The sequence below is a fragment of the Malaclemys terrapin genome, chromosome 2 (genome assembly GCF_027887155.1).
Source record: "Malaclemys terrapin pileata isolate rMalTer1 chromosome 2, rMalTer1.hap1, whole genome shotgun sequence".
Classification (NCBI taxonomy): Eukaryota; Metazoa; Chordata; order Testudines; family Emydidae; genus Malaclemys; species Malaclemys terrapin.
In genome coordinates this window covers 74,171,258-74,195,667 of record NC_071506.1, presented here as the reverse complement: position 1 = coordinate 74,195,667, position 24,410 = coordinate 74,171,258, and the positions used below count along the sequence as shown (strand labels likewise).

Here is a 24,410-nt window from a genome sequence, read left to right as displayed (position 1 = left end):
TTAGGATTTACTGTGCATTGGTAGAAGTCTTGAGTAATTTCAGCACTAGAATATATATAACACTAAGACACAGAGTTAGAAGATTTTTGATCAAATAAAATTCACTGAAGTGGAAACATTTTGCAGAGACATCAATTTCTACTAAATTTTCATCAGAAAAGTTTTTTGGGTCCAGGGCTCATGGGTGAAAAAATAAATAAATCAGAAACACTCACACTCTATCTGTGATTAGGGAACTGGCCTGGGATGTGGGAACCCAGGTTCAAATCTCTGATCCTCTCAACCCAGATCTCTCTGAATCAGAAAGAATAGGGATTTGAACCTGGATTCCCATGCCAGCATCCTAACTACCAGGCTATAGAGTGCAGTCAGTGTGTGTGTCTCTCCCTCCTTCCAGAATCAAAAAGTACAGGTTTCAATTCCATCACAATTTGGTTTTCAAGAAACATTCAAAAGGTTTTGTTTCCATTCCAATGCAGAACAACAAATTTCAAAACCTCAAAAGTTACAGTGAAACAGAATTGTCCTCTGGACAGCACTAACTAGCGCCCATCCCTGAACACATCAAGAAAAAGTTTTTTCCACACCACTCCCATTACAAAGCCCTGCAAGAAAATGTAGAGGAGTTCAAAGTATACCTATATTGCCAGGCTAATTATAGCCTTTTCCTGAAGGCTGGTGATCAGCATTAATAGCATTTTGATCCAGTATTACAATAGCAGTAATTGAATTTTAGAAGGTGCTAATCCAATTGGGAGTGTCAGCAGGGGCGGCTCTATGTATTTTGCTGCCCCAAGCACGGCAGTCAGGCAGCCTTTGGCGGCATGCCTGCAGGAGGTCCGCCGATCCCGCGCCTTCGGCGTACCCGCCACCGAATTGTTGCCGAAACCATGGGACTGGCAGACCTCCCGCAGGCATGCCGCCAAAGGCAGCCTGAGCGACCGGCAGGCTGCCCCCCGCAGCTTGCCGCCCCAGGCACACACTTGGTGCGCTGGTGCTTGGAGCCGCTCCTGAGTGTCAGATAAAAAGCAGGACTTCTCACCAATAGAAGCAGAGCAAATCAATGGAAAATTTATTTAAATAGACCATCTCTTCATCTTCCTTAGAATGCACATTCATGACAAATGCCTTCCTAGCAGGCTAGCTATCTAACATGTAGGATCTGTCTTTATCCACAACATAACCACCTTACTGTTCTCCTGCCCATAAATGGAGACTTCAGAACAAAGACCTCAGGGAATTCCAGCTTCATAGAGCAAACTTGTCAGTTTTAATTCAAGTTGGGTGGCTGCATAATACATAAACAATCAGGAAGGAACCAAATCCAGTTCTTTTCAAATGTTGGTGATTTCCACGTAATAATCCACAAGGGCATAAATATTGTACATTTAAACCGATTAATTCTATGGACATACAGTACATGCGATAGGCAGGGCCGGCTCCAGCATTTCTGCCGCCCCAAGCAAAAAAAAAGCTGCGATCGTTGGCGGCAGTTCAGCGGCAGGTCCTTCGCTCCTAGAGGGAGTGAGGAACCTGCCGCCCTCGAATTGCCGCAGGTGCCGCCCCTCTCCCTTGGCTGCCCCAAGCACCTGCTTGTTAAGCTGGTGCTTGGAGCCGGCCCTGGCGATAGGATGGCCTTCTAAGAGTATTTCAGATGGATAGCTCAGATAGTTTATAAAAATGCTTTATAACATCTGTTCTTGAAAGGGAACCACATTAATTTTTGTCAGTGTCTAAACATGACATATGTATATACTGTATACATAAACTAGCGCATGCAAGTCTGTCTACAGGATCTAAGTAACAATGCGACACATATTGCACAAATTTCATTAAATGCTCAACTGGCAATAACCTTCGGGTGTGTCTTGTAAATCTTTTACTTTTCTAAGCTATACATTTTATAACTGGAGAATGTGGGAGCATCTTACCTTGCTTCCATTTTCTCTTGCCTCTCTTTCCATCTTGAGATCAGACATTAGGAGGTTCTTGTATTTGTTCTTTCCATTACTGTTGTGATCATCTAGTCTGTATTCTGAAGTCAGCTGAGCAGAGAGGGGACTGTCACTCAGGTTCAGAGGCTGCTCATCCTGCTCCAGATCTGTTTTGCCATTACTGTTGGTTTCTGCCATCTCCCTGCAGTGTATTCCACCTGAAGCATTGGAACTGTGTCCCACGGTCTCATTGCCATTAAAACTCTCTGCAGCTGAATCATCTATTAACAAAATACATATTTTCAGTAACCTGCCACCATTGTTAACTCTGTACCAGATCAAACAGAATTTATAGCTTCACAGTGTTTTGCACAGCAAAATTAAAACTGAATGATGTCTAGCATCTAATGCATTTTTGCAATAAAACACAATAGTCTTCAAGTAAAATTAAGCTTGGGAAATAAATCTATGGAATGATAGTCAAAGTTAGGGGAAAAGATCTGGGCTACAAACTAGTGCAATTGTGCACACAAAAACTAGTGTCACACTGGCTTTTTAGGAGCAAATTCTGCCCTTGTCCATCCATTTAGGCTCTTTTAACCAAGTCCATCGCTGTAGCATCACATTTTTTTAAGTCAGTGTAGTTGCAGGTGGTGAGGGGGCAGAATCTGGCTCTCAGTTTTCAAGGAGGTGGAAAATATTTACTGCAGACTAAATGTTTAAATAGCAGCATAAGTGGCCATTTAAAAAAATTCGGGCATAAGTAGTGTAATATAAAAATGTCTTAGTTCCCTGGCTTTGTGCATTCATTACTAGCATTGGACATTATGCTGGGAAAGTTGATTCCCGGTACAAAGACCATGTCTCAGTTGTTCTCAAACTATACATCAATCATAACTGAAATAATAAAAATTACAATAAAAGACTAAGAGCAAGTCAGATTTTCATCTGAAATTTTTGTACGTTGTTGTTACAAGTAACTTCTAAGATTGTTACAACTGAAAATAAAAATATATTTTTCTCTAACCTTTCAGAGCCAGATTCTGTCACTTGTGCTTTCAATGCCTTATTCCACGAACAGTCCCATTGGAAACAACAGGGTTCCTTGAACAGCAATGTACTACGCAATCAGGGGCGGCTCTATATTTTTTATCAGAGGGGTAGCCGTGTTAGTCTGGATCTGTAAAAAGCAACAGAGAGTCCCGTGGCACCTTTAAGACTAACAGATGTATTGGAGCATAAGCTTTCGTGGGTGAATGCCCACTTCGTCGGATGCATGTAATGGAAATTTCCAGGGGCAGGTATAAATATTCCAGGGGCAGGTATAAATATATAAGGTATAAATATTCCAGGGGCAGGTATAAATATATAAGGTATAAATTTATACCTGCCCCTGGAAATTTCCATTACATGTATCCGACGAAGTGGGCATTCACCCACGAAAGCTTATGCTCCAATACATCTGTTAGTCTTAAAGGTGCCATAGGACTTTATGTTTTTTGCCGTCCCAAGCACAGCAGGCAGGCGCCTTTTAGTCCGCTGGTCACGCGGAATCGGCGGCACGCCTGTGGGAGGTCCGCTGGTGCCACGCCATCGGCATCCCCGCCGCTGAATTGGTGCCGAAGTTGTGGGACTGGCGGACCTCCCGCAGGCGCGCCGCTGAAAGCCGCCTGCCTGCCGCCCTCACAGCGACCGGCAGGCTGCCCCCCGCGGCTTGCTGCCCCAGGCACGCACTTGCTGCGCTGCTGCCTGGAGTCGCCCCTGTATGCAATGTAGGAAAAGGTGTCAGAATCTGGCCTCAGTTTGCTTACTGGATGCATTCAACAGCATTTTTGTATAGTCACTTTCTCTGGTTTGCTAATGGTGCACACTCTTCCCCAGGTTCCACAAGACTATTTATCAATAACTAGGGCCCTACCAAATTGACAGCCATGAAAAAAGCAACACAGACCATGAAATCTAGTCTTCTCCAATGAAATCTGGAAGCAGTGGCCAGCACGTCTCTGTGGCCCCTTCGCCTGCAGGCGCCACTTCCCACAGCTCCCATTGGCCCAGAACAGAGAACCGCGCCCACTAGGAGCCGCAGGGGAAATGCCTGTGGACAGCCAACCTCAGCAAAATGTCTCATGGCCCGCAATCAGATTACCCTGATGGGCCGCATGCGGCCCACGGGTCACAGGTTGCCCACCACTGCTTTAGTTTAAGGAAACATCTTCCCACATAACAGAATACTTTACAAGCAACAGCTGCAATAGCAAATTTACAAATCCTGTATTAGGTGTTTGGTTGTTTTATAAATAATAAATGAACATAGGAAATATAAAAGTCCCCAGTACAAAACTGTTAGATGGACATATCACATCTTTTAGTCACCAATTCAATATATGTATATTGGAACCACCTATAAATTAATACCTGGGCCAAATCCAAGGCTTCAGTGGGACCACTGGAATAAGTACAGCAAACAGGAGTTGACCCCTTATAAAGGTCTAAACCTATTAAAGGAATATACTATACATGGTAGCCTTTGACCAGACACATCCCTACTGTGCATAATCACATGAAATGTTGAAAACTCTACTTGCAACTGTAGAACTATACAGGCTGTTTTATCACACTATTGGAACAGGAGTCCATATAGCTTCTAGTACAGTGCCTAATCCAAGATACATATTGTTTTAGATAAAGAACAATGTTTATAACTCTTCTCAAATGGTCTTATGCTCAAAAATAAGATAGAAATACAGAATTGTAACTTTATTTATGGAAAGTCCAAACAAAGTAAGATTGAGAAATGCCTTGGTTAACACATGTATATTGGGATAGCTGGTAACAGAGGACAGAAAAAAATGTATTAAATGTAAACAAAACAGCTCTTTATTACTTAACTACTGAAAAATCCCTGAGAATGAACAATTGTACTTAATCACTGACATTAAAACAATGATACAAGTATTATCAATGTAACTTTAGCGGCACCTACAAATGACTCAATTACTGTATAGTAAACTCTTGTCTCTCATATAAAGTCAAATGCTTACAGTAAATAATAGTTATACACTTTTTGTCTTTCTCCTTAGGACTAAAAATCTATGTCTAGCGGGAGAATGATCAGAGGTATGGCTATAAACACACTTTTTCTATGTAAATATAAATATGAATTACCATAAAGAACCAAGGGGAAAAAAGCATTTTAGTACTGATAGCTTCTTACAGATGTTACCAAGGTAACTAAATTACACAGTTTAGCATATTTCATTCCTGGGCAGTTGAGCTATTTTTGCAGAGAATACACTAACATTAAAACAACAGCTGTTCTGTGATTGAGACCAAGCGCCTAATCCTCTAGAGACCCTAACCCTGTGAATAGAATTTATTCTCACAAATAGTCCCACTGACTTCAAGAGAAGCATACTTTCCCTACCCCATGTACCTGGCCAGCTCTGCTGCCATGCTCCTGGCAACTTCCCATCCCCCTCCTGTCTGCTTTGCTGAGTCTTGTGCCCTAGTGGTGCCGTCCCTGCACTTAGGGTGTGTAGGGATGGTGATTATATCTGGCCTTTGTATAAAGGTGAAAGAGGGGCAACTTCTTGCATCCTCCCAGCACCTAGTGCCTCATTGGAGCATCCCAGGCACTATCTGGCCCTCAGATTATAAACTCTTCTGATCTAAGGATTTATTTTCTTATTTTATCTATGAAGCATCTAGCACACTGTTGCTTTCATATAAATTGCAGACAAGGTATTTTTGCCATGTTATTAGCATATTTTTCTAATGTCTATCACAACTCCTCAGCAGCAATAAACTGTTGAAGCTGAAAATCTGTTTCCTTACCAAATATTTTTTCCTCCATCATTCAGCGACAGGCACTGGTTTGTACTTGGAGAGGTGCTGGCAGGTTCAGAAATATAGGGATATATGCTGGGTCCTATATTTGCATGTGTGGGTATGATATATCTTGCATGAATGGACAATTAGGTTTCAAACACTCCATGAATGTAACCTGTGCATATTCCTACTGGACAGCTTACATTGATTTATTTTTTGAAAACACACACCCCGTTGAAGCATTTCTTAGGGGAGGAAGCAGAAAAAAAATTGATCATCCAGGACCTTTAGCAACAGAGAGAATGTGGGTTGTTGTAGCAACATAGAGCGCGCGAGCATGAGCACAGCTGCTTGTAGAATATGTTGAAAGCAGCGTGTGGAATCTGATGATGTCAAGATGACAGTTGGATTTTTGTTTTGTGCTGTGATTGGTTACAATTTCTCCTTTGAGTATCTCTCCATATGGAGCCCACTCTTGGTGCACATGTGCCCCCACGCGAGAGACTGGAATCTTTAGCCAGCAGTATCCATTGGGGCCATGCACGTGCACTACATGCCATTGCTCCCCCCACCCTTATGGCGTAAGGGGTGGAAAGGACCCAAAAGCCACTGCATTCCTTCCTACTAAAACAACAAGGAGTCTGGTGGCACCTTAAAGACTAACAGATTTATTTGGGCATAAGCTTTCGTGGGTAAAAACCTCACTTCTTCGGATGCATGCACCAGACTCCTTGTTGTTTTTGTAGATACAGACTAACCCGGCTACCCCCTGATACTTCCTTCCTACTGTGAGATGGAACAACCTCCGTATCCCTCTGTTACTTCTTGTGTCATTGTTACTTAGTTGTTAACTTTGTTAGTTGCAGTTGTTATCATTGGCTTATTTCTACTCACACACACACACACACACACACACACACCTCCCGCCCCCCACCAGGAGTGTAATTAGTTTAATTACCACCACTGGAATAGCTGACTTGAAGTCCTCTGGTAACCTGCCTGTCAAGTGATGTGGCTATACTGCTGAATGATGGCCACATCAAAAGACTGTTTGCTTATTTGCTTTGTTTGGGGAAGGACATATCCCCAGGAAGTGCACAGATTTCAAGTCCTTTCCCCAGTGTCTTTGCCCAGAGGTATGTTTCAAGTGGTTTTTGTTGGGGAAGTCTATAAAGGGCGCATGTGACTCAAACTCTTCTTGTGTCTGAGCGTACTATTCACTCTTTGAAAACACAGTAAGAAGGTCCCCAGCTAGCCGAGAGGTTACCCAAGTTCCCTGGGATCAAAGAGACCACAGAAAAAGGCCTCTAAAACTGTGGTGCAGATTCCTTTAGATCAGTCAGCAACCCCTGCTGTCCATGTGAGGAAAGAGCACCATTCGAAGTCTGGAGCTTGGCACTGATCTCTCTTCAGGGTATTGTCAAAGAACAAGCTATTAACTCCTAAAGCTTTGGATGCCAACATGATTACTGCAGCTACGTCTGCACCACATGCCACTTCTCCTTCTCCATTTCTTAGTTGTATACGCAGCAAATGAAAAGTCCAGACAACCTGGTCCACCGAATGGACCCCAAAGTATAAAGATCCAAAAAGATTGAAGAATATATTTTTCTCCCAAAATGATCCAGATACTCTACAGGTCAGAACTGCCAATTAACAGACTTTGACAGCCAATGGACTATCTCTGAGAGAGATTTTAACGTTTTTTAGAATCTAAAGAGGAACTTAAGTCTCCAAGACAGCACTAAAAGTGTCACTTCATGCTGCAGATACATCTTGCAAGGTCAATGACTTTGTGGATTATAATGAGAAGAGCATCTTGGTTGATTGCATCTGGCTTGAATCAAAAGAGGTTCATATCAATAAAAGACCTACTTTTTGAAGGATATATGACATATTTAGTTCAAAAACAGATGAAGAATTACACATTAAAGAATTCAAGAGCAATCCTCTGATCTCTAGCCTTTATATCCCAGCATAGAATAGAAAAATTCGAAGTGTAGATGACCTCAAGGCAGAAATAATGCTCTTCCTACTTCTATCATCAGAGACTGGCTAGAATCCTTTAGAAGAGACCCTGATATAAGAGGAAAGGTTCAGTTTCCTCAGTGGTGACATCCCATCCTGGACCTAACCAAGGGCAGCAATCTGACTTTGTGGTCAAGAGTTTTGGCTAATCTGTAAGGATCTTTACCGCTCCCCCCGCTTCCAGCACTTGGTACCGCTGCCTTTTTTTTTTCCAAGGATGCATGGACTGAAACCTCCCTGGATTTGACAGTCTCTTAGATGGTATCAAAGATTAAATAACTGTCCTTTTGGGTAAAAGAGAAGGTGTTAGTTGAGATGAGCTGGAGCTGTTGCTGTTATTGTTAACGTCTGATCCCATTTTATCCCAGGTGATGTTTGGGATTCAGCTAGAATTGGCAGAGGGGACAATGTTATTTGCATTCCTCTCTCTGGATTGGACTGGTCTGGTTTGATTAGATCTCTCAAGATTAGAACCAGAGGCTGGGGTCTCAAGGGATGGTGGGGGTGGCAACCATGACAGTGAAGCTCACTCCAGGAGCCTCCATCTGCTCTTCACTATTTTACCCCCAATGTCTCTTTTAAGGACCCAAACAGGAAGTGATGAATGGAATAGCCCAACCCAATTAAGCCTAATATTCGACAAACTAAAATTGATTTATTAATTTCTGATTCCACATTTTCTGTTTTTACCAAGCATTTTAACAGTCTTAAAACCATATTAATATTTTCATTTAGACTAATTCAGTTTGTCTCCTTTTTATACCTTTTCCCATCAACATTTGTGATTATACGTTATTGTAACATCTTATGAACTTTAACATACTTTTTACAGTTAAGATCACAATTAAAATAAATTTAGAGGCCCAGTTATTACAACAGCACCAAGGATGGGATCCACGAGGACGGAACATCTAGAAAACACATATTTGCTGTAATATAAGTAAGGAAAGGCTCTGGTGGGAGAAGGCAGTGAGGAAAGGCTTGGGTACTTGGGCAGCTCCCCACTGTGGAACCTTTCTCTGTGGCAGGGAAAGACTGCGGTGAGGGGAGCGAAGGAAGGCTCTGCCAGTTCTCCACCGCTAGGGCATTTCCTCTCTATGGGTACGTCTTCACTACCCGCCGTATTGGCGGGTAGCAATCGATCCCCGAACACGCTCACCATCGACTCCAGAACTCTACCACAGCGAGCGGCGGTAGCGCAGTCGATGGCGCCGTGTGAACCCCAGGTAATTCGATCTAAGATACTTCGATTCAGCTACGCTATTCGCATAGCTGAAGTTGCATATCTTAGATCGATCCCCCCCGCAGTGTAGACCAGCCCAAAGGTGCAAACACTCTGGTAGGGGGAAAAGACTCTGGCAGCTCTATGCTGCTGGAGCCCTTTCCCCACCACATGGATAGAATCTGGCAGCAAGGAAAGGCTCTGCCCGCTCCCATTGCTGGAGCCTTTCCCTGCAGCAGGGCCTTTCCCCACTGCCTCCCTTCCTCCAGAGCCTTTCATTGACACATGTATCTGCACACCACATTGTGGACACAGCCTGCTTTTCACTGTGGCGTGTGGCTACCTGTACCCTAACACACCACCACCAGTGGTCTGTAATGTAGATGTAACCTAAGATAACCAGAAGCAACTATAACTCAATCAACAATGCATTTTTGCACGTTAGGAGAAAGATGAATATGTATAATGAGTCCACTTTAGCTAAAGCCACTAATATTAGCAAGTCCTTCTCCCCTTTTCAATGCACATAACTTTTCATACTCCCCTGGCAAATTATCTCATTTGTGAACTAAACTAAGCAGATTCTGCATTGAAAGCCTAATCCTGCGTAATTCAAATCAATTAATGATTTGCCATTGGCTTCAGTAACACAGGATTCAGCCTTAAGTTATTTAATTGATGAACTCCTGCTCATTCACAATACATAAAAAGCAGGAAAGAACAAAACAGCATTTAGGGCTTATCCAACTCCCTCTGAAGTCAATGGAAAGACTCCCACCATTTTCAATCGGAGTAGGATGTGGTCTTTAAATAGTAGATTTAATATATATACACACACATATTATCCAAAATGGAATCAACATCAAATTGACATCTCTTCTTTCAGAAAAACAAATTAAACAAAACTGCAAGTTTTTCCAGAAACTAACAGTAGATTTGAGAAAGTTTATCCATAAAAAAATGCAGCTCTCTTATTGGTAGATGTTACAGTGTATTTAATAGTACAGTGAACTGTCATTCTACAGCACCAACAGCCATCAAACAAAGCAAGAGCCATGTCAGTCACAGTGCAAGCAGTGTCACAGGAAAAGGACAAATTTATAAAGTCTCTGCATAATTGTGCACCTGCTTTGCATGCACAATCATCATAATTGCACATGTAAATTGGGTGACACAGAATAATGGGAAAAGAAGGTGATTCAGTTAGATGTAAACTTGGGTTTCATATGCATAGAAGTGTCAGCCAAGGTTGCAGATGTAAATGAGATATGCACCAAAGGGGGGAAGACATTTGGAAAAGAGAAGATTGAGACGGAAACACTTCAAAAGGGGACAGGAAGAAGGTATGAAGTCTTAATATGAAAGATAGGATTCAAACCAGGGGGAAAGAGTGCTAGAGACATTGGCTTTTTACTGAAGGAGCTCAATTGGAAAAAAAGTAATCAATAGTAACGAACCATGCACAAAGAGCTGGTTCCAACATGTTAAAAAGCAAGAGCTCAAAGTTAGCCCTTCCCTCCATATCCATAGTTAGGTACCTAAATAAGGCACAAGCACTCAGTATTCCACAGCTCCAATGACCTCCTTTTCCTCTTTCTTGTCCAGGATTGTAGAAGGCTCGACTCTGGAGAATAACAGCTGCCACTCTTAGCAGCAGAAAGGAACTGGAATGTTGCCAACTCAAGACAGAATGGAAACAAAAGAGGTTTGTGTCTGATTCCTAATTTTGAACCTAGGATGTTTGAGTAGACTCAAGGTTTTGCTAAATACATTTGCTCATCCTTACTTTTGCCCCATTGTACAAATTGGTATATATTTATACTGTCATACTCTACTTCAGGATCAAAACAAACACAGACCTGCCAGGAGACAAAGAGGGAGATAAAAGATCTATAGCTCTTGAGTCAGTGGAGGAAATACTCTATAAGGCATCTGCTCTGAACACTGGTATTTTTAACAAGGTACATTTAAAGTCACTGTCAAGGCCTAAAATCAGAACTATCTGTTTTATTCTGGTTTGTGGGTGCCCACAAATAATTTTTTCTGTAATTCCACTCTTCAAGGCTTGCCTTGAGATCAAGCAAGACAAATGACGGCTTGGGGGCCTTGCATAGCCTCATCAACCCACAGCATGCTGTTCCTTTAGCAGGATTGGAGGGAGGGAAAGGTCATGGCATGTTACTCTTCCCCCAGGCCTATCTCCAGCAGCAAGACAGGAGAAGAAGGCCTTAAGAACAAAGATAACAAGTGATTGCTTTGGGTCCCACATATCCTAAGCAACTTTCATCACAAGTTGTTGCTTGAGGTCCCAAACTTTACAAGGCCCTGGTTCTACCTGTCTTCTCCATTCCTGTAAGCAGGAAAGGAACTGAAACCAAAGATTTCTCTTAACAGAAAGCAGGATTCTTATATATTACAGTACCGTGTGCTCACTAAAAGGGATCAGACAAGCAGAAATGAAAGAATCTCATATACCTCTGATCACAAAGAAATCCAAAACTGTAGTTATGTTGGTGGCAGATAGCTAATTTTTCTGCCCAATCTAAATGCCCTAATTTGGGGGAATGGGTGTTTTTTCCAGAGTTCGATGGAGTAGTGGGACCATATTTTAAGCCTTTTTTAAAGGACAGATCCTGGCAAAAGCCTTGACACATTTACCTGAATGCTCATGAGTGGTCCCAGTCACCTCAATGTTACAATTTTATCATAAAGCAAAGCATGGCTGTAAGACTTGCTGGATCAGGGCCACATTTCCTGCATCTCCATCTTGACAATATCTTCTTAAATAATTCATGGCATTCTTTTTATTATAATACTGTTATTCATTTTTGAAAGTACACTGAATACAAAGGAGTCAGTCCTGGAAAATCTGAACAGTTTTATTCATGCGAGTTCCCTGTGACTTTAAATGGGACCAGTAATTAGAACTGGGCCCAGGACGGAAGTTCTGTTTTGTGAAGGATTTTGAGATTTGGCCTTGTTCCAAATCTTAACAAAAACTGAAAATTTTAAAGTTTTCTGTGAAGGATAATGCAAGTGGAAATTGTTTCAAGTCAATCAAAACATTTCTTTTCATTTTTTATTTTATTTTGTATTATATATTAAAATATTTATATTATAAACATTAAAAAGAAAGTCAGAGTAATTTTGTTCCAACCATGTTGAAAAGTTGCATTTCAACATGATCAGAACTTTTTTTCCAGTTTTCTTCTGAAATGAAATTCCAGTTAAATCAGCCTGATTACCCAAGTGTTTTGATTTTAACAAAATATGGTTCCTTTAAGATTTCTCTGGTCAGCTGTACTCCTTATGTTCATAGAGGTTTGCAGGATCAGGCCCTGATGCAGAGGGCAGATGTATTTAATACTCATATATTGAAAATCAAGTAAAAATATTGGACCAGCAACTTATACCCAGTGAAGGTAGAGGTAGTGTACATTGATGTAGAGGGGGGCTTCTTTAAATTACAGTCTCTTGCACCCTATGCCTCAGCGTGTCAGCCACAGCGCCTTCGGCACCCTGAGATCTACTTACATCCACTCTGCTGAGGGGAGAGCCTGAGTGTAAGAATCCAAATCTGGGGCTCTGGTGCTAATTTTGGGGGGGGGGAGTTATTGTTACACTGCAATTTAATTCATGTTGCTGCCAAGACAGAGTCTGTGTGGCTCAGTTGTTAGACTCTGTTATGGATTCATTGTATTTTTTTAAAAACTTTGCCAAGGATGCTCAGAGCCTGGGATGGCTGCTCTTTTATGTAGTTAATTCAAATTTCCATAAAATAAATTATTAGGAGGTCCAAATTGCACATCCCTTCTGAAGTTAACTCTTTATTTTAATTGTCCTGTTAAATGTTTGTGAAATACGTGGGAATATGTGTGTTACTGTATCTCTGTGCTCACCTGGGGTAAACACTGAAAGGAGTACTATGTGGCCAGGCAAAGCAAGACTCTATGTTCAACTAAATGGCATTTCTCTGTTTGTCAGGCTGTAACATAACTTTTGAAAATCGCATCTGTTATGTTTTTGAATTTTACTGTACAGTGACTATATCATGCCAAAAACAAAACAAAAAACAGTACACATCTACAAAGGCTACAACATGAAAATAGACTGCCATCTCAGAAAGCATACTAGTTAAATACTGAACCTTGGACATCTCACCAGCGCATTGATTATGATTGCAAATGGATGGACAGTGTCATAGACCAGTGTTTCCCAAACTTGGGATGCCGCTTGTTTAGGGAAAGCCCCTGACGGGATGGGCCAGTTTGTTTACCTGCCGCGTCCGCAGGTTCAGCTGATCGCGGCTCCCACTGTCCGCGGTTCGCTGCTCCAGGCCAATGGGAGCTGCTGGAAGTGGTGCGGGCCGAGGTCCGTACTGGCCGCCGCTTCCAGGAGTTCCCATTGGCTTGGAGCAGCAAACCGCGGCCAGTGGGAGCCACGGTTGGCCAAACCTGCGGACGCGGCAGGTAAACAAACCGGCCCAGCCCGCCAGAGGCTTTCCCTAAACAAGCGGCATCCCAAGTTTGGGAAACACTGTCATAGACCAAATCAACAAGTTGTTGGTACTGATTGGTCTCTCTCTGATCAGCATCAGAAACCTCTAACACAGTACAAATACCACAACCGTTGCAAGAGATATATAGGCATTTATATGACATTTATAATCAATTGAGAAAGTAAAGTAATATTTTTTCCTACTAAAAATAACATGGATCTCAGACTACAGCCTCCTGAACAGGGATCGCCAGGGTGCACCAAGTCGTATTGGTGTACAATTCTTGAGGACCGTGTTGTACACCAAGCTCTTGCTTTCAGAGTGTCTGGGGGGGGGGAAGGAAGGGTGCTTACCTGGTCCTGCTTGCAAGCTAAGGGTCTCTGCAGGAAAGGGTGCAGAGTCAGTCTGGCAAGAGCCAGATTAGATCAAGATGGTGTGAATTGTGCATCTCTGCCTTAGAGAGCAGCCTGCTTTGTCTCCCTCTGTTTTTGGTTCTTGCATGTTATCATTCCAAAATCAGTATGAAGGATCATGGGCCTTGAACTTGGGCCCACAGATCCCCAGGCAACACCAAGGCCACAACCACAACTCAGCAGCTCACCTGAGTAACCAGGCAGAGGTCCAGAGAAGGGTTAGCTTACAGAGAGTGCCACCCCCGAAGCTCCTGATCGGTGGAAACATCCATCACCCTGATTGGCTGAGGGACTCTATATAAACCAGGAAGCAACAACAGGAAGTTGTCTGAGCAACTAAAGGAATCCCTGGCCGGCTGCTACTACATACCCCCTCCTGCTTACCTGACTCCTGAGCCCTGCATTCCTGCCTGCTCCTCGTTCCCGCTTCCCCCACTATTCTTGGTTCTTGTCCTCCTATCCCAGACTCCTGTCTACTCCAAGTTCCTGCTGTCTTGCCCTGCTCCAGGCACCTGACGTCGGTTTCCAACTCTGACCCTGGGCCATGCACCTGATGCCCGTCTACGGCTCGGTACTTGATACTATCTTCAGTTTTGACCCTTAGCTCCAACAGCTAGGAGTAACTGGCACCAACCACTAGGAGTGACCGCCCACACCCCGGTCATTGGATTCAGTAGATGTACACATTGACTTCCATGTTAATTTAAAAAGAGTAAAAAAGTCTCTTTTGTATTTAGAGAAATAATATTTTTGACAAAAACAATAAGGAGTCTGGTGGCACCTTAAAGACTAACAGATTTATTTAATCATAAGCTTTCATGGGTAAAAAACCTCACTTCTTCAGATGCATGGAGTGAAAATGACAGATGCTGGCATTATATATTGACACATGAAGAGATGGGAGTTACGTCACAAGTGGAGATCCAGTGTTGAGAGGGCTAATTCGATCAGGGTGGATGTAGTCCACTCCCAATAATAGATGAGGAGGTGTCAATTCCAGGAGAGGCAAAGCTACTTTTGTAATGAGCCAGCCACTCCCGGTCCCTATTCAAGCCCAAATTAATGGCGTTAAATTTGCAAATGAATTTTAGTTCTGCTGTTTCTCTTTGAAGTCTGTTTCTGAAGTTTTTTTGTTCAAGTATAGTTACTTTAAAATCTGTTATAGAACGTCCAGGGAGATTGAAATGTTCTCCTACTGATCGAACTGGCCCTGTCAACACTGGTTCTGGTTTTTTATCCACAAAAGTTTATGCCCAAATAAATCTGTTAGTCTTTAAGGTGCCACTGGACTCCTTGTAGTTTTTGTGGATACAGACTAACACGGCTACCCCCTGATACTTGACACTATGCAAAGCACAATATTTTCAACAGAGATTTAGAACTCAAAGAGCATAATTTATTGTAGCTCCCTGAAGATAGTGATGCATTTGATCATCTACCTTCTTCAAACTGTATCAAAATTAGAAGCACAGAGCAGCTTTGGATGCTCTATTGGTAAATAGAGCCAATAAATAATGAGCAGCTACCATGGCCAGAAGATTCCATAGATCCCGTCAATGAGCTTAAGATTACTAGATACTTTGCTATGACATTTATAATGCCATTTCCTACCACAGCTGTGGATTTATGCTCACCCAGAGTTAATATTGTCAATCCAATAGTTCAAATATTTGATGTTTTAAAGAGATGGACCACACTTCAGCAAGGAACACTGAGTAAAAAGGAATGGATTAAATGGTGTAAACATACATCAACTAAAAAAAAAAAAAAGACTGAAAGCAGAGCCCACCGGTGGAAAAAAAACAAATGTTTTACAATTGCTCTGTGGGGTACTGACACCTACTGGCACACGCTTTGCAATGAGCTCTTGGACATGGTGCAAATTTTTCAGGACATCTGATGCTGTTCTTCATGTTAAATGCAGCTGACTTGCACTGGCCTGAACGATATTTAATGGTAGATCTAGAAACAGAATACTTAGCAATGCCAGAAAATGTATCAAACAGAAGGATTTCAAAACTTCTTAACAAATATCCATTTTTTCATAGTTCTTCCAAGATCAGCCTGATTTCTTTACAAATAAATCATTGTTAAGGAATCTTGTATCACGCCAACTTTCAGGACTAGAAGTCCCCATATCTTTGGTGTTTTGTGGCTCAATGAAGCACTCAATGTTTCTCTGCTTGATAGTGCTGACTAAGAACAGTGGTCAATGATAGCAAAATATTTGAGCAACACTGATGACAATGCATCCTCATGTTGACATTCCAGAAGTTGTCATGCATGCATGTAAGTGATACTATTCAGAAATAAAGTGTCATGAAAAAGTTTACATACAGCTTATAATTGTTGCTAATGGCATGCCCATCTATAAGAAAAAATCAGTAATGAAGAGTTATACTGTAAGTTCCCCTTTCACTTACAAGATACCTGGTCAAGACTGAAGGCAAGTGGCAATGTAAAACTCCAAGAAATGATTCTTTGGTGAACTGGCACAATAGATTTGTATATGAACATTGACAAGCCAACACTAATACACAGTGCATCCTGTCCACTGATGCTGTATTCAAATACATAACTAAATATGAGTAAAAGGGGAGCTCAGGTCAAAGCCCTAAAGCAATTCTTTGGAAATGTTCTAAGTAATGATGTAATGGATGGTGATATTGCAAAAACTGCAGTACAGTTTCCCCCCCTAAAAACTTGCTAGGAACGAGACTACTTAGCCCAAGTAACATTTCAATGGGCTGGCCATTCTGTCATTACAGCAGGACATTTGAATTAGTTAATGATCAGTCAGAACAGTCACTAGCAATCCACACAGAAAGCAGAGAATTTTATCCACAGAATCCAGATTTGGAAAATAATCCAACCGAATGCAAGAAAATTGTTCTCAAAATATTAAAAAAGGACAAAGCTGGGTTAAATGAAGGAACACCTGATGATGTTAGATCTTTTTGTGCGTTAAACCAAGTGCAAATACAGAGCAGAATAATTATTATTGGCAGTAAGTCGTTTTGAAGGTACTGTGGTGAAACTTAGAGGAAATGGCAAACAGATTCTCTACATGGAAAGATAATTTCGAGACAAAAGTTTAGCAAGAGCTCCAGTTGTTAGAAATTCCAGCAGTCAAGGATAAATATAGTTGGTGTTGAGGAAAATCCTTTTCTTCGTGAATGGCTGGTTGTTTCTGATGTGGGACCAAATGGACTAGCTAGGCATGCTGAAACTGGAATGCATGGTATATAGATCTCAGTCATGACTGGAGCACCACTTACAATGATTACAACAATTCAGGTGACCTTTGATTTTTTACACCTACAGCAAAAACAAATGATAATGCTCAACAATATGAAATGCCAAATGTGATTTTTTACAGCAAAAAAAGAGCAGATTTTAGATTTACTGCAGTAGCAAAAAGTAATAACCAATGAGACAAAAAAAGTCATAATCCAAGGGAAAGCTGGGAGCAGTAAAAGCACTGTGATCAAGTCTATTACTTGCACTTTGAACAGTGAATTTGAGTCTGAAAGAGTTTTACTGATTGTATCAACTGGTGCTGCAGCTGTAAATGTTTCTGATGCCACTATTTATTCTGCTCTGCATGCTGGGAGCAATAAAAATTTAAGAGCTAGACAGTGAATCACCTCAAAAGTTATAAAACAATTTAGAAAATTATAATTTTATTATCATTGATAAAATGAGTTTGGTAGGCTGATGAATACTAAAAAAAAAAAAAAAAAAAAAAATTGATGTGAGATGCAGACAAGCAATGCCCCAGATGTCAACCAAACCATTTGGAGAAATGTTTGTTTATTTGTATGGAGATTTTGAGCAGTAGACATCATTTCCTGATGGTCCATTCTATGGGAATACTCTCAGAGACAATTCGCAGGATCAAGTATCAAGTAACTTTTTAGAAATTTTGAAAATGCTTCTTTCTTTCCTTACCTCATCAATAGCGAGGTATGGCCCCACAAGTATTTAGAACAATCTTGGATAGTTTGAGCTTGGGTGAAAGCATATCAGAAGACTGGCCAAAACTAATGCAGTGGGGGAAGTCTAATCTTTCTGTGGAAACAGTCACCAGATTTTTGAATGAGAACAGACTATTTCCTCAAATGGATTTACCCTTGAAATGCTGCAATTTCTGGAGACTCTGATTGCTTGAATACCTGCAAAACACAATAATGCAGCTTCTGCTATAGGAGACTATGATGCAGCACAAGGACTAGAAGCTAAGCTGTATCTTGGCACTGGTAGCAGAGTTATGCTGAAAACAAATTTTGTGGACAGAAAAAGGAATGGTCAATGGTGCTCTTGATATGGTTACCAAGCTAGCGTATGAGCTGGGGTGCAAACCATGAGAAGATAAGCCCACAATAGTTTGTGTAGCATTTGATAAGTACACAGGACTGATTACCTGGTACGATAAGATCAGAAATGTAGCTTTCTGTACAAGCCAATTTCCTTTGATTTTGGCTTGGGATGTGACTATTCGTAGATTGCAGTGTCTCAAGTTATCAAAAGTTGTTGAGATCCACCAGTACAAACTTGTAGCCAGTTGCACATACTTAGTCCTTTCAAATGCCAAAGGCTTGAGGGGGTTATGTTGGACCCTAGTTTCAATTACTCATGGATACAAAAAACTTAAAAATATTAAACTGATAAAAAAGTGAAGAAATGAAGCAGCTTAGATGACTTAAATCAAATTTAGGTTTAATGGCACTATCCTGCAACATTACTAGAGGTTATAGTCTATGTATAAAATGTCACTATATATGTTGGGATTGGGGGATTTTTTTTTTTAAATCTGAAAAGCCGTTTTCACTTAAAGAATTGGATAACACGAAAGTTGGCCTACACATCAGTGTTTGTGTGACCCTCAATAATATACATAAAATGCCAGTGCTGTCTTTCAGCCACATCCCATGCAGGTGACACATTATACATTAACCCACACTGACTAGATAAACAACAATTTAGTAAACTACTGAGTCAAACTGTGACCAGATGCTAGAGGGCTGAATGGGGAAAAGAATGCAATGAGTAATTAAATCCCTGTGCAAAAAAAGATTACCAGCTCAAAATGATGAACCTACATTTCTTCTCCTGACACATGTCAGCCACAAGCAGCAGCACCCTCTTCTCCATTACAACTACCAGGCTTCTATGTCCCCCAAAATGGCCTCAGGAGTTTGAAATGATTCAGTACCCTAGCAATGCCCCTCTGCCATGGACATTGACCAAACTAGACAGACAGTCTCTATGCAAAAAAATAAATGGACACAAATTAGACATCAAGAATTATAACTTTCAAAAACCAGAGAACACTTCAACCACACTGGACACTCAATAACAGACTTAAAAGTGGCAATTCTTCAACAAAAAAACTTCAAAAACAGACTTCAACGAGAAACTGCAGAACTGGAATTAATTTGCAAACTGGACACCATCAAATTAGGACTGAATAAAGACTGGGAGTGGATGGGTCAGGGAGTGGATGGGTCACTACAAAAACTAAAAACTAATTTCCCCATGCTAATTTCCCCCTTCTGTTACTCACACCTTCTTGTCAACTGTTTGAAATGGGCCACCCTGAATACCACTACAAAAGTGATTTTTCCTCCTGTTGATAATAGCCCACTTCAATTGAATTGTCTCATTAGAATTGGTAAGGTAACCCCCATCTTTTCGTGTACTATGTATGTAATCTTCCTACTGCATTTTCCACTGCTTGCATCTGATAAAGTGGGTTTTAGCCCACGAAAGCTTATGCCCAAATAAATTTGTTAGTCTCTAAGGTGCCATAAGTACTCCTCGTTGTTTTTTCAGTTCTCTAAAGCGCCACAACAGAGAAATCTGACAACTAATGTAGTTGCAAGTCAAAAGAACAACCCTACCCTTTTCTGATAGGCCTGCCAGACATGAGAGAGAGCTTGGGATCTTCACTGCCTTTTGAAAGGGAGATCCAAAGAAGTGCCCAGGAAAGCCTTCTCACTTTTCCCTCCATGCCTTTTGCAGTACTGAAAATCAACATAATCACGTCCCCTCATATAGAAACATGAGACCCGTAGCACAGCTCTGAGAATAGGGTTTTTTAAAATTAACTGCTGCAAAGCCAGCCAGAAGAAAACATGGGGCCAAGCCAAAATATGCCTTTAGATACTTGTTCATAATCCCACCGCAATCAATGGGAGCCACATGTGGGCTGCTAGGGAAAGAATTTTGCCTACTACACTAAATAGACCGTACACAAAGTTAGAGAAAATTGAATTTTACAATTTTTTGGCTGGTGAGGGAAAAGCACAATAGATTATCATTTACTATTTTAAATCTGCTTATCAGCATTTCCCACATTTGACTACCACTATTTTAAAATTAGGGAAAACTTTGAACCTAAAATTTTGAAAGAAAAATATTCTTTAAAACTACATGTTGACATATTTAAATAACAAGAACAGAGACATTATTGAAGAGGCTTTGAGTTTATGTCTCAAAAACTAATAAAACAAAACTCTGCTTCTGCTATAAGATATACAAATTCTTAGCTCATGGGCCCCTTTTACTTGTGAATTCTCTCCTCAGCTCTGCCCAGCTCATGTTCCTTTGAATATATGTTGCTTGAACACATTTTAGAAGATTTCAAGAGATGTAAAAACATCAAGAGATTTAGTGCCTCACAACTGTGAAACAAGATCCCCACTAATGTTAGAATAATTGCTTATTAATAACATGCAAGTGACAAATATCTGATTAATAGACCCAGCTGCATTGTGGCAGAAGGGTAGTAAAAGCTATGAACTGTGATATCTTGTGACTTGTGCTATCACTGTAATGAGATTCCTGCAAGGACACAGCAAGATTTATGATTTTGTCATATTTGTGGATACTAAGATAGCCAAGTCCTATGAGGTGCAGAGTGCTGCCTGGGAGGTACACAGAAATTTGGGGCCTCAGTACATCATGTTCATGGGGTCCTCCCCCACCCATTTAATTTTATTTACACTGACATTACAGACATTTTGGGGGAGTGGGCCCTGAGCTCAGGGTCCTGGTACAATTGTCCCCTTTCCCTCCCTCTTGTCAGCGCTGGAGATGCAGAATCTCTTAGGTATGTTTCCCTGCAACAGGATCCATATGAAACATGGAGACCAAGCATCCACTGACTTCAAGAAGAGTAGGATCAGGATGGAAGTGGACGCTGTGCTGTGTGAGCTTTTTAAATAAAGTAGACAAATTTCAAGAAAAGAGAATTCCTATTAATTAGTTCTATAATCTCTTGACCTTACAACTCCTGTGTGGCACCACAACAACTCAGGTGAGCAGAGATTAAGGTCCAACTGGTCTGAAACATTTTGATTTGGCTCAACCTGACCAAAAAATGAAATATTTTGTTTTGGTTTTCCTGACAGAAAATTGAAAGATTTCAGAAAAAGTTAAACTTCTCATGACAAATTTTAATTTTTGTGGAAACAGCATTTTCCCTTGAAAAAAACAATGACTGAAAATTCCTGACCAGTGCTTTGGGAGAAGAAATCCATGTTAAGATTCGTCAAGAACACTATATATGGATCTCTGTAAGGGAGAGTGCTGCAAGTGTACCTGTTTTGAATACATACATTGGGACTTATTCGGGCACCCATTTTTATTTTAACTAGTACCTTACTAATGCAAGTAGTTCCATTCATGCACTTCCTAAAGTGTGTGTAGAAACCCAACTCCCTTAGTGCAGCTACAAGAAAAATCAGACAAATTCAACATCAACGATAATCAGTTCTGAAAAATACTGTAGCCAACTTTCTGAAATGCGTACAGAGAGAATTCATAAGACTAACTCAATATATAAAGCTCATAAGAGAAAATAATTGCCTTTAAAAGCTCTCTGAAATACCAATCCAGCAAAAATTCACTCAGCCATGTCCCACAGAGAGGTTAAAGACGGAAAAAGCAAGTCACATGATCTCAGCATGAAAGAAATTCCAACAAATTGCTTACCTTGTATTAACAAAGAGAGACAAATTTGTTACATTCATGCCATTAATGGTCTACAATTTTTGTAAATCTACAGACAACTATGTTAAGTGGCAAATATTTCAATATGTTGTTTGCAGTGTTGTAGCCTCATTTGTCCTAGGATATGAGAAAAGACAAGGTAGGCGAGATAGTATATTTTATTGGATCAACTTCTGTTGGCCAAAGGTACAAGCTTTTGAGTTACACAGTTACACACTGTTTTTGAGCTCTGTGTAGAGCTTCAGGTCCAAAGAGGAGTTCTGTGTAGCTCGAAAGCTTGTAGCTTTGGCCAACAGAACATGGTCCAATAAAAGATATTACCTCACCTACTTTGTCTTTCTCAATATTTCAATACACAGTTAAGTACAGAGGACTGAAAGTATGCAGTAAGTTCTCTGATAAATATTTCCCTATGTTTCTTAATTTTGTAGGATTTTTGAAAAATAAATACTTCCATTTTAAATTGAATTGAATAAGCAGTAATTTCTGTGAGCTCTTTCCACTTAAAACCTGTGCATTAGACGTCCTGTAATCCTCTCCTTCAACATCCCTTCTCTCCTTGGCATTTGTGTGGATTTCCCATCACTATGTCTGGCTTTGACTCAAAGGCCAGCCTTGATAGTGGCCTAATGCTTTAGTACCTTTTCCTTGTTTATTCCTAAATTCCTCTCTTTGTAGTAGATATATACTATTAATGCACTTATCTGAATGGACAACAAATGTCCTTCCGGAGTAGCAATGTTATTACTGTTACTGTAAAATAGCCAAGAGAATGTGTTTGTAGAGAGGAAAGCTGTTTCATTAACCAAATCAGGGCTCAAGTCTGCCACCTTCTGAGCACCACTGGCAGAGGGCATAAAATTTCTGAAGAGCCTTCATCTCCTCCACTGCGTGAGGGGACTCAGGTCTCTGGCATGGCAACATACTGAGGTCTACAGTTTTTGTGGTAAAAAGTGGAAAACAGGCTGTTTCATTAAATAGACTGTGTGTGTAAATTGAGTTTTTGCAAAAAAACAAAATATTTTAGATATATGGAAATATCTTCTTTTTAGAAACTGAAAACAGCTCTTCCATGTCAGTAATTTTTAATAAATGTTAAGACAGTCTTTCTAAAAACTGTGCTATATTACTATTGTTAATTACTATGAAGTCCTCTCATTAATAGGAAAAGAAGAGACATGAGGGAGAAAAAATAGTATATATGTATTTGTTTGGAATTAAAGTTTTTGTAGATTTCAAAATAACCAGAACTTTTAAGTCAATAATCAACATGACATTTTATTACATACAATGTGAACAATCCATATGCTGAATATTTGAAACATTCATATTTTGTTTACTTGCTTATGAATGCCTAAACTATGCCCACAAAAATAAACTTTGAGAGAAAATTGACAGTAAAAATAAATGTCAACACCAGACATTTCAGAGTTTATTGTAACCTTCATAACTTAAACAACCAGAAGACTTAAGCATCTACTAAAAGTGGAAGACAGGACCACATAAAAGAAAAGCTAGAACACCAAAAAAAAAAAAATAGACCATCCAACAATTAAAATACATCCTTTCTATCCAGCAAAATACGGAGCTACAGCCACATTTCCCACATTGTATCATGTCAAGTCATAACAGCATCACATAAAGTAAGCTAAATAAAAAAATTAGTTTTAACTCTTCCTCAGAGAAAAGCTGGTATTATAGTGGGATTATCCATTTAATAAAGTTTTCATTTTTCTGTGCAGGTTTTAAGTGAAGAACACAAATCATTGTTGAAACCTTCTTTCTAAATTTTCATGCTTAAAATGCATAGTTCAGCATTTTTGCAGTTGAGGACTGTAGTAGCACAAATAGGTTTCCTTACGCTTTCCCACTTATTTTTCAGCACACTGGAATTCTTAAGTGTGCAGAATATTGCATACACAACTGCCCGCTCACTACAATTTGCAAGGCATGCTCTTCATCACTTGTCCAGTTTTGCACACCAAATGAGACATGCTTACGGTTTTTAGGTGTGCATCTCAAGGTTTTAAAAATTTACCCCCTAGTTTTCTAAAGAGCTAAAGCTTTTCATCAATATTTGAAATACCACCTCAACTAGCAAAACATATTGCTATTCCAGACACAGCCTCCTGCTGTCATTCCACTGTTGGCATGGGACAGTCTTCAACAAGACTTAGAAAACCTCATTCAATATTCCACTCTAGAGGAGCCGACACTTACTGTGAATTCTGCTCTTCAACTTAAATACCAGTGTCTGTGGCAGGCCAATTCTATCATTGCAGATACAGCATCCCTCAGGCGAGGTCCAACCTTTCTCTCACAGTGCACCCAGGGATTAGCTTGACTTCCCCTAAATTCTCTCCACTGCACAGTAAGAGCTAATCTTTCCTGTATGAAGCAGGAGATGGTGTTGCTATGACAACTGAGCACATTCTAGCAATGGGACTACTGAGATGAGCCGAAAAGACGAC

At 40.5% G+C, this 24,410-nt stretch overlaps 1 protein-coding gene across 6 annotated transcripts in view; it reads right to left on the bottom strand.

The window, feature by feature from the left end:
- NOL4 (nucleolar protein 4) overlaps positions 1-24,410 on the bottom strand; it is a 271,342-nt gene that overhangs the window by 106,123 nt on the left and 140,809 nt on the right. For 5 of the 6 annotated variants that reach the window (XM_054020557.1, XM_054020559.1, XM_054020558.1 and 2 more), the window contains one exon: positions 1,932-2,215. In XM_054020557.1, the coding sequence (XP_053876532.1) occupies positions 1,932-2,215 (284 nt within the window). Of the gene's footprint in view, positions 1-1,931; positions 2,216-24,159; positions 24,249-24,410 lie in introns of those variants that run through there. The other variant, XM_054020561.1, reaches the window with a different exon arrangement.